Source organism: Morone saxatilis, unplaced genomic scaffold (genome assembly GCF_004916995.1).
Source record: "Morone saxatilis isolate NCDOM2014 unplaced genomic scaffold, NCSU_SB_2.0 Contig5, whole genome shotgun sequence".
NCBI lineage: Eukaryota > Metazoa > Chordata > Actinopteri > Moronidae > Morone > Morone saxatilis.
Genome location: NW_023340095.1, coordinates 11,567,702 through 11,583,321, shown reverse-complemented (window position 1 = coordinate 11,583,321; position 15,620 = coordinate 11,567,702). Strand labels below are relative to the sequence as shown.

The following is a 15,620-nucleotide window of genomic DNA, read 5'->3' as shown; positions in this document are numbered from 1 at the left end:
TGTTGCTATGATGCAATGGCGACTGCGCCGTGGGAAGCGAGTGAGGAGTTGAATGAGTTCTCCCCACACAGCTCGAGTGAAAGCAGCCGCCGACAGTCAGGAAGGTGAAGAGGAGGTGGGGAAACAGACACGGAGACACCGGCAGGACCGTTGTCTTTTTCTCCCCCCACCACACACACACACACACACACTAACTTACATGGAGGCGCACACACAGCCAGGTGTGTCTCGATAGTCTCTCAGCTCGTCGTGTCATGACGCTTTGGAGACATTTCTCACACATCTGTACGACGTTGCAGCGAGACGGGAGAAACACCCTGTTTGCCCTCCCTAGCCGAAACCAAGCGAGGAGGGGTTGTTGTTGTTGTTTTTAATTTTTTTAATTTTTTTTTTTTTGTGTGTGTGTGTGGTTATTTCTGCTTGCATTGTCCTCCTCACCTGCGACCCAGTGGACCTTATTCGTGCTCGGTACTGGACCGCTATGGCTGAGAGAACCTCCACCGGGTTGCTGACGATGATGTTGGAGCCCACGCCGGCTGTCGCTATGACCCTGCCGGCGGAGGTCCGGGAGAAGCTGGCGGAGCTGGAGCTGGAGCTCTCCGAGGGTGAGTTGACAACATGTACCCGAACTACCGCACAGTGAGGCCAGAGCATGCTGTTTGTTTGTTTGTTTGTTTGTTTGTTTGTTTTCTCCCCCCCACGGAGAGGTGCTTTAAACATTGTTCACGGACATGACTATCAGAAACCACCGCCCTTTATCTCGCCTTTGTGGAACATGTCTAAAAAAAACATGCCAGCATCCCGAAATCATTCCCAAAACTGAACTTCTGCTGTAGTTTTCTCATCAGGAAGGACAATTACTGCAACACAGGCAGCTGGTAAACTCAACCACACAGGTTAATGGTTGCATCGATTGGGTTTTATTTCTGATAAAGACAGGCTGTTCTTTAACATTTCCCATATCACCACTCTCCAGATACCATATTTGATCAGATGGCTATCTGCCTCAATGTTAACAGCTGAGCTGACACACCCATGCTGCTGTTTTCAGGCTCAGTGTTTCGCACAACCAGAGGTCCCTGTTGAAGTTTATGTAAAAGGAAAGTTCAGAGCTGAGAACCAATACCAATCTGACCAGAAGCCAGCTCTGTAATGGTTTCTGACTGCGAACCATGAAATTAGAAGATCATCAGAGAAGCTGAAACAAAGGCAATGTTAGCAAATATTAGGATCCTTATGAAAGTTTTTCCAAGAATTTAGCTGATATTAGTGCACGTGTGTAAGTGTGTGTGCTCGTTAGATCCTCTCTTTGACCTTTTAGTTTGATGAATGTTGGTGCAAAAGAGCAAAGAGAGGCACTTGAACATGGAGATGTTGCATCTTCAGATCTATAAAAAGTATAAATAAATTAAAATTTCCATTGGTCCAAGTGAAGTCACCGAATTCTGTAAAGTTTCATCTGATTTTATTTAGTTTTCCTTTTGTCATGAGAACGAAACAAGACAGACGGAAACACAACGACACCACGTACCTGTACAAAGTCTTGTACGATGAGTAAGCACTGTTTACTGATATGGTTTATTACACCAGCGACACAATTTATGTAGCTGATTGTACTAAAACCGTCTCAACAGAGAGTTTAGCCTCTCTGGAGCCACGTGTAAACTAAACGTGAAATTTGTCATCATTGCTCACACGATGCGTCCTAAAAACGACTCTTGTTTTCTTCATATTTGGTGCTAGAAGGACTTAACATTCAACTGTACTCCCTCAGCACTGTGCAGAGTAAATAAAGCTGGACTCATCCCCTTGTTGACTTGAAATCCTTAAATAAGAAGGTGCATGTTTTTCCCAAAAGCTTTTTGTTTCTTTTGTTTTTTTGTTCAATGAGACTCATTGTTTTAAGTGTGCTCCTTTCATTTGAGTGGTTCTCACGTGGTGAAATGAACCGAGCTGTGGTAAAGTCATACTAATTAATGACCTACATTAAGTCTGATTAGATTAGGGATTTGACCCCGGGGTGTGACCCTGTTTCTTTCCAACTCTGGAGAAACTCTACAAGCTCTTAAGTGGAGTCCCAGAACTTGAAATAATGGAAAACCCACTGACCCGTTTTTGAATGGATCGTCTTTTATTTCTCCACGTTAGCTGCGTGTGCTAGCACCATACTAGGGTCAGGAATAGACCAAAGGTGTACGCTTTGATAAGCACATTAACTGCCACTGAGGCCCCCTAATGGGATAGACATGTTTTCAGGAGCGGCTACCAAATGAATCTATATCTGTCCAGTTTCCTCTTCCTGCTCTCCTCATGTCACATCCTGCCATGTTGGAGCTCTGATAGCAGTATCTCCCTGGACTCTGCCTTCTGCCTCTCGTTCTCTTTTTTCCTCTATTTTCTCCCCGATCAAAGAAAACAATGTCGTTCTCCTTCGGGTAAAGAGAAGTCACCCTCTTTTTCCACTCTCAGATCCTGTCCCTGTGCGCTGCTGTGAACTCTTCACCTCACCGTGATGCCCTTCGGTTGCCTCCCCGTTGCATCCTGTCTCAGGATAGAATAGACGACTTGTTTTATTGGAAGGAGATGAGAGCCTGAGAATCCTGCGGGTTTTTTTTTCTCGATCCTTCTCAATGAGCTCTTCTTATAGGGATTTAAAGTCAGGCATGTTCCATCGGGAGACGCATGTCGGTTTTTAGTATGCATGAGTGTGCCGGTGGGTGTGTGTGAGTGTGCGGGAACGCTGTATTATTCATGACGTTGAATAGATGTGTCATGTATGTTTTCTTAAGCAGTTTAGCAGCAGCAGCCATTGGAATAACATTAGTTTGAGACAAGCCAGCAGCTCAGCTAGATAATATCCAAGCGTCAGCAGCTTTGGCCTGCTGATGTGTGAAATAAACAATCTGTGCACTCTTATTGTGGTTATAATAAATAGTGTTTCCTCTAGAGATGCATTCATTTTCATTTTATCTTGCTCTGTTTTAATTTCTTAGGGAGTATGTGTCCTAAAATGTTTCCATTGCTTCACTCTACTCTCCTCAGATAAGGGTTTTTTTTTTGTTAATGAGAACTTGTAACCCAACCACTCAGTCATTTCTGATAACCTGTAGGCTACAACTAGGTCGCTGTATCCCCTCTGCGTTACTTTGAATGTGCATTTGTTCTTTTTGTTTATAACTTGTCACAATGCTGCTCAGTTATTCAACGTGTCAATGTAGTTATATAATTGGAAAGCTCGTGAAGCAGGATTACTAAATAATCTGGATACCTTCACTGAGGTAAACCTAGAATGGCTTTAAATGTGGGAAAAAGGAAAGGAAGTAAAAGAGAGTTTTTAGGTTACAGCCCATGAACATTTGTTTTTAAACCTTTATAATTCCTGCATAACAACAAATAATTCTAACTAAATAAGCAACAATCAGATTAAGAGAGAGCGAGTCGTGGTGAGCGTGTATTTTTATTAAATTAGATGGAGTTTGCGACATTTTGTGCGCTTGTTGAGAGCCAGCGTGTGGCTGTAGAGTGGTGAGTGGCAGTGGTAGTGGGTTCTAGTTCATGACTGCAACGTCCTCACCTCACCCTCCAGGTCCAAGTGTGTACGGGAAACTACAGTGGTCGTAAAAAAAATGTTGTTTCCGTTCTGGGCTGTAGAAACATGGTGGTTCAACATGGTCGACTCCACACTGCTAGATGCCACTAAATGGCACCTACAAGTCCTCAATCCTGGTCCTTTGATATAGGACACGTAGTAGTAAGAAGCTGGTAGGGAGTGTTTTTAGGGGCTTTTTTTTATCCGTGCAGTCCAGTTAAATTGGTAATTCTGCTTTGTGAGACAGGTCGCTGTGGCTTCTCCCAACAATGCTTGTAGACAGAAATCGCCGCCCACGAAATTCTACACATCAGAGTTATTGGAAAGGACCTGTGGTATTTCTCAGCTGACCTGGATGCAGATGAGTGGCCAGAAGATGGGGCGTAAAGCAGGGCAAGAAGACGAATGATCCCCATTATCTCCTGCAGGGAGGAAAGAGGGGGAGACGTGTCTGCTGAGTAATTCATAGGCTCACTCTATCATTCCCTGCTTTTCTTCCCTCCTCCTTTGTTTGCTCTGTAAACCCTCTGATTACAAAGTCATTTTTAGTCCAGTGCTGGTGTTTGCTGGTAAACTGCCAAACCCCTGGTTGGTCATTGCGTTTGTTTTTTCATGATAATTGGATAACAGATTATCCAGTCTTTGTAATGCTGTTTTGATTTGTTCTTACTCTTATCTGTTTCCTTATGCCTGCTGCTGCAATGACCCAATTTCCCCCTGGAGATCATTAAAGTTTCACCTTATCTAATCACGTAGATACGGTGAGACTTTATTCACTGTAGACCTATAGGTAAAGAGGCAACCGGTGCCGTCAAGTAGTTGTAATGAGATGGTGGTGATTAAACTTACACATGCTTGTCAACCTGTGGTACTGATAGATAGAGGCTTGATGGTGTAATGATCAGTGGTGTGAATTTTATGGACCACAGTAAATCATTTTTTCACCTCGTTTGAAAGTTCACAAGGGCCCTAAACCGGGGCTTTGATTAGCCGGGAGACCCCTCCCATCGGAACAAGCGCTCTTAATTTCTCCCTCAACTGTAATGAAAAGACTGCATTACACAATGTGCTAAAGTAGGCAGACAGGAAAGAAACAAAAATAAAGTTAATGTGTGAGAGAGAACAGCCTCAAATAAAGAAATAGCTATAAAATGAAGCTAGTGCATGAGGAAATACCTGCAGTGTGACCACAAAGACATCCATATCACTGCCCCTCTGCAGTGCATCACAATAAAGAGGACAAATCCTACTTTAGTTCTTATTATATCCACTATTGCAGCCATACCTTGAAGCAGTAGTTTGGATTTTTCCATACAAGCTAGTTTGAGTTTCTCATTGGTTTAAATCCACAGTTATGACCTGAGGCTACAAGCTTCACCCAGTTTGCTGCTGAACAGAAACAAGTTAGCAGCTGTCCTAGACTTCTCTGGCTACAATCCCACAATGTCTAAAGCACATTTTAATATCCATATAATATCTGGTATCATAACAATAATTTTATAACCCAGTCTTTAAAATATGTGGCTATTAATGACATATTTTCCCCAGATGCATAAAAAGCCTTAAAATATCTTTTGCAAGCTATGATTTTAATCCAACCGAAAAACCCTACAATAACGCGTTATATAGGCCTATTATACAATCAAGGTCATAGGCCTGTGTACTAGGTGGGGTTAGTGGATAGCTTTTGAGGCCAGCAGTTTCATAAAACCTCTTTTTTGGAAAGAATGAGTGTACAGGAAAACCCCAGTGAGTTGGCCTACAGACTTTGTGAAGGAAAGACCACTCCGTGCAGGGAATGACCGCGTACTGGTCCTGACTCACTCCTCTCTGTGGTCACTCACTCCCACCACCAACTCACCAAGAAATAACGCCCACTGAGTTCAGTCTATTGTTAAGCAAAACCAAACCAAACATTTGACGAATGTCGAATCACATTCTCCATGAAGAGCTTTGAGAACATGTAGGATTCAGGGTGATTACTGAAGGACCTTTGTACATGGCTGCTGGTTTGCTCTGTAATAGGATCCAAAGGGGAAGAATGTTGAGCCTTGGAGCGAGGTAGCTGGCTGCTGTAGCTTCTGTAAAGTCCAGCTCGGAGATAAAGAGGCAGCTTTGCTTTGCCCCTGCCATAGCGGAGGATAGAACGTGGTGGGTCATAAATATTTCAAGGGTGTGCCTCAGTGTAGAGCTTCAGATTCTTGTGCTGCTCTCATATGCTTCTGCCTGTATATGCAAGACCGTGCACATGTTTGGTCCGTTTACTTTTTGCTTGTGTCTCTGGGTGGATTATCAAGGTGCTCCTTTCCATTTATTAAGTGTAAACGACAGAGCTGTGTGTCATTGTAGCCCAACAATGATCCACTACTGTAGATCCTGCCTGTTTGTTTTCTTTACAGTACTCTTCAACATCCTGTCTCTGTCTTTACAGGAGCCATGAATATTTAATGGATGGCACCGTGGGAATATAATATGTAGAAACATGTATTTTCTTTGTTTGAGTCTACAGAGCAGGATTTCTCCACAGCACAGTGAGTTTGGTGTCCCTGTGGTTTCCTGTGTTGGAACTGCCCGCTTAGGATTCCAGTGTTGGTTATCATTATCAACTGATCTATTATTTTAACCCATTAACTAATCAACAATGTGGTCTACCCACAGGTATTCATGCAACAGTTATGTGAAATGGAGAAAATAATGCATCTAATTTTAGAAGCAGTAAATATTTGTTAACATATTTGTATGTGACAGGTGACTTTAAGGATTAGTTGGTTAGCAGAATAGTAATTGATTAAGTTGTTTTCAATCCACTTAGTGCTCCATCATTTTTGCTCTACATTTTTATTGTTTCAGCAAATATTGTTCCCCAGCTACTTCTTATGTCCCTGTGGAAATATTTTTTTTCCTAAACTTAAGATACTTTTTGCATGAATGCCAAAAAAATGACATTTCATTCGGTCTTAACTGACTGAACCACAAGGTTTCACTGACTTACTGCTGCTACTTCAGCAGTGTTTTATTGCATATAGTGCTTTATTGCTATGGTTACAACTGATGGCACAAACCGCTGCACAATTTGATTACACCGCCACACTCCTACAGTCACAGCTTGTGACAGACAGCAGTCTTTTCCAATTTACTGTGCAAGTAAGAACAAAAGCTAAATGTGCCAGTGAATGAGTATCTTACACTTAGTATCGGCGGAGCTTGATTGACATGTTGTGCATTTCATTACTCTGGTCAGACACGGACTCTTATTAACTAAGACAGCTAGCCGTACACTTCAATTGTTGTGTCTAAGGTAACATAGTTTGCTATAACTGAGGCCAATTAAAATCATAAACGAGGGCTGTGCACTGTTTATCCTTATATTGAGAGCTACTGGCAGATAAACTGGCTCCTACTTTATGAACTGTATGTGTCATGCGTTTTCCTGTAGTCTCCTGCAGTTGAGTTCCTTTAACCATTCGAATCAGATGAGTGTATATGTATCTTTTTCAAGCCCACCAGAGACTTGGCTCTTTGCTAAGACAACCGTAGAAAGATGGTGCCAGCCTCTAGCTGGGCCACCATCCTGTCCATCCTGAGACCAGTGAGCTCTGTGGTTGGCCAGAAGGAGCGTTTGGTATCACTCAGCCAGGGACATTTTTTAAATGAATAAAAGTGTGAGCACCATTTTGCACAACTTAAAATATTCCCTCAGATTCTGAATATTTTCTTCGTTGCAATGGGTGCCAGGTACTCTGCCTTTAGCGCTAGTGACGGCACTGTATGTGTCCTTGCTGCGCGAGAGATGGCATGTACAGTGGAGAGCAGGGCAGAACAGCGGGCACTGGCGCCAGGGAGATCTGCTGACCAAACAAGCCGCATGCCCCACTTCAAGGACACATTGTAAAATTCACTCTGCTCTGTGCACGGCATTCTTCTGCCCAGCGAGTCTTTTGTTCTGCCACTATCAGCTTTCTGGTGTAAATTATTTGCTCTCCATTCACCTATGTGTGTGTGTGTGTGTGTTGTCTGTATCTTTGATCCCTCACCCTCTATGTGCCCATCTGGTGGAGACAGGCTTAGCAAGACAGTTGGATGGCAGCTAAGGACCATCACCCCACCGCAACACCACAGCTCAATCTGGCCTCTCTCTGGGCCAATCACACTCGCAGTAAAACACACAGAGTCCTCCTCAGATAGCCGAGTTGCCTCCGAAAGATAAAGAATTGGCTGTAAGAGTGTATTTTCTATTAGTCATGTTTCCTGCATAAGTACAGTATGTTCGTAACATTTGTACTGCTGTGTTTTCAAAGCACTGAGTGAATAGCTTGCAGAGGATGAAAGGGGGGTGCAGGGCCGAGGTCACGGAGCTGTGCAGGGATCCTTTATATACAGCCCAAGGTAAAAAATCATTAATAGTTCTTCATTGCAAGTATCTCGCTTTGCTGTCTTGATTATTTGATCCTAAACTAACTGCTTTTATCAGGAACCCACGTAGATAATACATCGACAGTCGAGCCATACAGACAAGATACCAATATGCCCTTTCACACATTCATTCTGTAGTAATCTGCTCTGTTTTTTCTTCCTTTCCTGTGTTGGCTCCCTATTTGCAAGTGAGCCCTTGATGGTTAAAACCTGTCGTGCTCATAATAAAGGCTGCAAATGTGGAAAAGAAACCTCAAGAGGCTTCACAGAAGCATCTGATTATCTACCCAATCATCTGCTGTATCTTGTCAGAGTGCTGATTATATTGCTATTTGAAATCCCAGTTATGTAAGCTGCCAATGACTGGAGTTGGCAGTTTTGAATTGAAATGAGTAGATGATAAGATGATTACTCATTCCAGAGAGGTGGTGTAATGATGCACTGGTCAGTGCCTTCAGCGCCTATTAGCTTCTCTTGACCTTCTCTGGCCAGGAGCTACCAGAGGTCAGCCTGCACAGCATGACAGGACCATGTGGAGTCTATGAACTCAGCTCTATCAGCAGCTGGCCAACAAGCAGCGCTCAGTGAAAATATGGAGGAAGCACTAAGTTTTTGAGAGCCCAGATAGTTAACAGTGCTGGAAAAGCAGTTTTGATGCTTCCCTTTGTTACCAAGAGTGATGCCGACTCGCATTGTTCTGACTATAGTGTAACATCTGTAGAAAAAGTATGGCCTTTTTATGTATTTATTTATTTCTTTTTTTGTCGGTTCAATCAATGTCTAGGCCTACTCAGGTGTGATGCGCAGATCAAAGACAAACAGGGCCCTTTGTAGCAGCAGCAGGCTGCATTGTGAGCCTTCCTGGTGGAAAACAAACAGACAGAAAATGTCTGGAATGTGCCGTGACCTATCAACTTAACCATGAGGAGAGGGTTCTCCAAATCCCCACCACTGCTGGAGGGCAAGACTACACACAACAGGCACATAGCATAGCAGGTTGTCCCAGCCTTTCAACAGAACAAGGCCGAGTTGCCCCCCCTTGGCTCCAAGCTTTACCTCACTCCCTTTGGTGTCCCAGTAGAATATGGGAGGGAAGGAATAAAATACATCTGAGTGAGTGTTTTATTATGGGGCTAAAGCCAGGCTTTTTTTAGACATAAAACTTAACTCATACCAGAGAAACGTGTTTTCAGCTTGTTTGCTCTAACAAAGCAGACAGTTTTAGGTGAGCTCTGCTGCTGTCTATCCCCAGAGATTTTCCCCGGTGTGTTATTCAATGTGAACCCGTAAAGCCAGAATAAAAAGAGGGACGGAAAGCGCGGGCAAGTCACGACTGCATTTAAATATCCTAAGGCATAACTGACGAACAGTCTCTTTCAGTATTTAACAATTACTGAATGTCTGTAAGACAATGTTGTAAATCATCTGGATAAAACATCCAAGTTATTTTGTTATGTGACAGTTTCTTTTAAGCCAGTGCCTAGTGCTGCATTTAAGAGCTAGCAAATTTACATTTTTAGCACCCTGGGTGAAAGAAGTGAAGACATACCCTTTCTAAACAGGCAGTCAGTAGCAAACATGTAGGATATGAAGACTCAGGTGACTAGTAATTAATATTTAAACATGAAAAAAACTAGCTTGCTGATGATGCCATTAAAACAGTTTGCCTTAGTATGCCTTCTGGTTTATCATAACTTATTTTGCAACTGTGGCCATCATGATTGTAACATTAACTTCTTACCTGCCAATTTCTGATACCTGAGAACATGATGAAATCACTAAAATGAAGACAGATGGGGCAAGACACATAAGCAATCAGACTGTAATAGAGGTTTAAAGAAACTCCCAGAGAGTAAAGGCAATTTATCTGCCTCAAATTGTTTACAACTCGTCTGATCGTCTGACTGTGCATGTGTCTCTGTGGCGAGTTGAAACGATGGCCACAGCTACTAACACGAGACCCAAGTGTAAGTGTAAAGTGATGGCGCTTTTTCATTGTAAAACACAACCATCTGCTGATAGCCTACACATTTGAAAGAGAGCGAGAGATGGAGTTGAACTGTCTAAGTGCATGTTCAATACATTGTGATTAAACATTCTTGATTATCGGTCGCCATTGCTGAACTCAAAAAGCACTTCAGCCATGAAATAACAACACAGTCAAATACTGCCAGGAAAACTTATAAAAAATGTGGCCATTTTGTCTCCGTTCTGAAGATTTGAAACGGTTTCTTGATCAAAGCACCGTTAAAGGATTACTGTGCAAGTTAAATGTTATTCCACGAGGCTTCTTTCCCTTATATTCTTTGTATTCTTCTCTACCTATGAAAAAAAGCTAAAACATATCCCTGTTCTGTAAATTTGACATGCTTTCAGTGGCCTTTTTATAGGCAGATTGGACTTCTATCTAAGGAGATTGCATCCAATCTCCATTCTTGAGTAATGATGTATGAGCATGACCTCTCATACTATGTATGTTCAAAGTCTAAAGTAATCACTGTGATGTTTTTTCTGGCACTACCACGAACACACCAGATGTGTTTACTGATAAGGAGTTCAGAGAGGAGCGTAGTGCTTTTTACTCTGCAGCTGATGAACCAAACTTCTTACTGTAAACTGCTTTTTATTTAACTGTAAAATTAGCGTACAGATGAGAGGAACCAGCTCTTACACTCATTGTCCATGTTAAGGCATGGGTGATGCGAAGATGACTCACCAGTAAACCTTGACAGTCCATACGTATCTGTGTACAATATGTGGCATCTGAACACTTTGATGAAATGCATCTTATTGTCACTGCATTAAACACACCCTGGACATTTTGAATAACCTTTTCACACAGTGGTACTTGTGGAATCCCAGGCGCTTGGGAAGGAACAATGACACGGACACAACTTTAAGCTGACCCGTAATCTAATATAACACACACACATGCACACGTCACGTCTTCGTGCTCTTACTCACAACATTCTTGACATAGAGGTCACAGGCCTCCGCAGCCTGTGGTTGATGCTCATGGCTGTTGGCCCATAACGTGTGTGCGACTGGCCTCACGATGACAGTTGGAGCTCAGTTGTTGAATCTCAGAAGTCTGTTTTCCATTCCTCTAATAATTGCAGTTAACCCAAATATACTGTACATGCTGCCTCCACCCTGTCTGTCATTAGGAGGGAGAAACAGTCACGTCTGAAATGCCAACAAGTGGCGGATAGCTGCTGGCAGCCTCTCCTTCTGTGTCATGCCCCTGATGACACCCACACACTTGAGTGCAACTTTCTCCTGAGGCTTGCTACCGCAGCCTCCAATTCTTTGCGTAATTGGCAATTGTGTGGTGTGTGTGTGTGAGTGAGTAAGCCATATGACCTGAAAATCAGAAAAGCTAACCCATGACAGAGTTGCTGCTTGCTTGTCCTTTCCTTGTTATCTAATTTGATGAGACAAACTGAATTTAATTTTACTGTTGTCGAGGTCAGACCTGGCCTATATATAGAGCCATCGAGACATTAAATCATAGTACTCTGATGATGACCGAGTGACTTTACTTATTGTGGGGAGAGGTGAATAGTAAGAGGAGGACGCGTTCCACAAATGCCATGTCTGAAGAAGATCCATAAGACTAAAATGGGAAGAAGTTTCATAGCAAAGGCTTGCTGTCAAAGCAGAGAACGCGTCACCTATATTATAGCTGAATCCTGAAATTCCTGCTCATTCTCGTTTTTCAGTTTTCTGCCCTTTGTGTACTTTTAAAACGAGTAGTTAACTCCCATTTGTGAGAGCATAAGCAGAAGCTGTTGAAAATGTGCTGAAAAATGAAAACAAATCAGTGGGGGTAAGTAGTCCGTTTCTATATTAGGATAGCATGCCTTTCAAGTCCACTCCAGTCTTGCAGTTTGGTTTGGTTTTTTTGATAAGTCAAATCTATAAAGAGAGTTGTATTTACATGTCTGTGTCCAGAGGGTCAGCTGAAGGAGAAGAAAAGGGGGGAGGAAGGAAGGAGGAGTGGGAGGAATAATGAGGCCTGGATTTAAATTTTCCCTTACACAGAAACAGCTGGAGTAGGTCAGACCCCAGGGAAATCAACATTTGCAAACTTTTCATATTGCTAGATTTTCAGCGTGTTTGTACCAGATTTATGTGCTGTGCCACATAGAATAACACGGGGAATACTAGAAACAATCACAGGAAACTATTTCAAGTCTATATTTTTAGGGATGACTTCCCTCTGATTATAGTTATACTGATGCAGTAAATACCATGTTGAAACAAATGCTAAGAATTAAGGCTATGTATTCATGAACACTGGATCCTTATATGGTGTGTTCACTTGGGTGAAACAGTCACAGCGTCTGCAGTGAAATATATATATGTGTGTGTGTGTGTGCAGCCTGTGTAACATTTTTGAAAAGGAGTTTGCAATCACTGTTCTTTCTGTAGATGCATATTGATCTAGCCCTGCAGAGTAGTAAAAATACATTCTTTCTGGGTCGTTACGGCAACAATAGAGTTGACACACCTTATTCCCTCAGTCAGTCTACTGGGAATATTATGTTTTATCAAAAGCACTCGCAATGTTCTGCCTTTCTGTGGCGGTTTATTCAGCACTAAAAAAAAAAAAAGGGTGTTGATTAGATTTATTATTAAACTCCCAAAGAGATTTTCAAAGAGCTGTGCAAATAAAAATCATTACAATAACATCTGCATGTATTTCACGCATTGGGTGTCACATCACTAGCCTCGTGTCTTCTTGAAGAGTTGCGAAGATGAACCGTCTACAGGCCTCGGCGGGGTCGTCCTCAAGGCCTTGACCTCTGACCCGCTGTTACTGATGCTGCATTAGGATGAGTAGCTGTATCCCCTGCAGGTCACAGAAGACGAATGATATGCTAATGCAGAGCGTCAGCAGTGCTGCCATCAATCTGCACTTTCTCTTTAGGGCGAAAGGAATTGGCGTCTGGCTGGAGACCATGTGCTACTGCCTCTGTCTGCCTAGACGATCATATGAGACCCCTGACTCTGCTCCGTTATTTTTTTTATTTTTTTTCCAATGTCGGCAGGCTTTGCACATGTATGTGTGTGCACATGAATACACACACACACGGATACTCTTGTTCCCTCGTGTCGCAGCCTGTTTGTTGAGTTAGGCTGCGGGCTTGGCCCCTGGCTTACGTGTGTGTGTGTGTGTGTGTGTGTGTGTGTGAGAGAGGATAAGTGCAAAAGCAGACCTGGTGCTGGCCGCCCCGTCTGTCTCTCTCTGGAACTGACCATTTATTCTTGTTCTTTTTGTGGAGGGAGTGGTGGAGGGTCGGGAGCACTGAATGCCTTGCTCAGCGAAAAATGCTATTACAAGACTTAGCCAGGACAAGAGTTTGTTTTTGTCTTGGGATCAGCTCCACTTGTTTTTGAAGTATCAGTTAACAAGTTCAACCACACCCTCAGCAATCTAACACTGGTTCCATAAATAAGGGATATTTTGTCTGGTGTAATGGACTGGTATTTATTAATTGCATTTTTGGAGATGTTTATTTTAAAACAATACGTTACAGAAGTTCATGCATTCCTGCGGTGAGTTCTAGAAACCCTCGGTTATATCCTCAAGAATGGCCAATAATTCCTGAGGTTTGAATCTAACCTAATAGTTCACCACTTGCATGTTGTTTGCTGCAGCACACACAGTGTCAACCCTCCTAAAGTGTTACTTAAATAGCCATTTTTGGCACTCAGTAAGTAAGCTTCAACTATCTCTTGCTCCAAGCAGGTTGAAACCAATGCTAAGAATTATTTGCAAATATTTGACTCGGCTCTGTTTGCATTCAACTTCACATAATGAATTCCCAAGGGACAAACTCGAAACTCTTTAATTTCCCTAGCGAGGCAGAAGCTTCACCACATTAGCTAATAGAGGCCGATTAGCCTGCAGTGGATTTGGCAGACAGTATCAGCTGGCTAGTGTTACTGTACGAGCCCTGCGAAACAATATCACCACAGCTGACTCTCCCTCTGCCTTATCTTCCACATGTCCTGGAAGAACAGTGAACAGCCCTGCCACTGCCTGGTCCGAAGGCTGCCTGACTTTGAATTGTGGGCGTATGTGGAATGTGGGGCTGGAAAAAGGCCCGGGATGGTTTTGAGAAATTTTTGAACGAGCGTGTTATTCGGTTGTTTTCCCCATGTACGAGGACGCAGTGAGAGCTGGCAGGATACCTCAGGAAGTTGGTGAAATGGACCTCAGGATGTTGTCTGTTTGACAGACGTGAGCAAACAAGCCCCTGTGGTGGCTGCTATTCAGTTTGTTTATTTGCATGATCTAGCACACATAATCTACCGTACATCTATGGGATTGTTTACCCGATGTAAATGAGTTAGTTCTCTGAAGGTACAGCCCAAAGGCTTTGTATCATGTTTGTCAGAATAAAAGCAATAAATGCAGTTTAGCTTTAGGACATGTTGCGTTTCTCTGGGGCACAGTACCGCATTTTATTGCAGGACAAGATGTTCTGGAGCTGTCTGCTGTCGATCCCTTCGTTTCTTCTCTCCCTCACACACAGTTTAAAGAGCACGAGGCTAACCTCAGCTCACCTTAGGCTGGAATCTACTCGTCTACGTTTTCTGGTTTCAATTCTCTCTGTCTGCCAGTCAGATCCCTCGCTGAGAGGCTCACTCGGGAGTTGGACCACTGACAATAACACTTGAGGTTTCAGTGGGGTGGATATTGATTGTGGAGCTGGAGGATGGAGAAGAGAAGCAAGAGACCAAATGAGGGAGATGGTAAAAAAGGTAGTAATGGGAAGGAGCATGAAGCATAGATGTGTGAAAGAAAAGGATAGAAGGAAGATAACGAGCTGCTGAGTGACAGAGAGTTAGAGTACGAGAGAATATATCTTCAACATGGTAAAACAGAAACCCAACATGCTGCAGGAGGTTTGATCAGTATTTCTACCAGTCGGGCGCCCGGTTACCTCAGTGGGTTAGTGTACATTGGTAGAGCTGGCAGTGGTCACAGCAGTATGTTCAACGAGGCGAGTGCTCTTGCCTGCAGAGTGGCTGGAATCTGACCTGCTGCTTTGGACACTCTGGAGTGGCTCGATCCCCTCGGTCTCCATCTCGACCGCTCGGCTTTCCTTGATCTTCGGCAGCGGTTATGAAAAATGACGAGCAGAGTGAAGAGTCATCATTAGCACTGGGCTCGGTGAAATGAGGATATTGCTGAGAAAAGGACAGGAGAGCCGTGAATTATGATCTATCCATTATTTATTATACTCCGAACAACAAATAAAATGTGTGCTATTTCTTTCTATTGAATTGACATCCTCTATACTGTTTTGCATACATTACCTGGCCAGATGTCTCTCAGACCATTTGGGGGTTAGGTGTAACCGGAAGATATTGTTAAATGAAAATCAAATAATACCATTACTGATATCTTCAATATGGAAGAGACCAAATTTTATTGGCTTATAAAATTTTGACTGAAATTTATTTCACTCACAAGTTAGTTATGTATCAATGGTGATGAAAGTACTGAGATTGCCAGGTACAGTATGTAATTGCTGAATTTAGGCAACGTGAGCTGGATAATAGAAGTAGTGTTAGATTTACAATAATTCTTATGCCACAATAT

At 42.8% G+C, this 15,620-nt stretch overlaps 1 protein-coding gene across 8 annotated transcripts in view; it reads left to right on the top strand.

The window, feature by feature from the left end:
- Positions 1-15,620, top strand: part of dip2a (disco-interacting protein 2 homolog A) — a 77,047-nt gene continuing 61,427 nt past the window's right edge. For 6 of the 8 annotated variants that reach the window (XM_035676301.1, XM_035676300.1, XM_035676297.1 and 3 more), the window contains exon 1: positions 29-605. In XM_035676301.1, the coding sequence (XP_035532194.1) occupies positions 482-605 (124 nt within the window). In that variant the 5' untranslated portion in view covers positions 29-481. Of the gene's footprint in view, positions 606-15,620 lie in introns of all 8 variants that reach the window. The other 2 variants (XM_035676294.1, XM_035676302.1) reach the window with 2 other exon arrangements.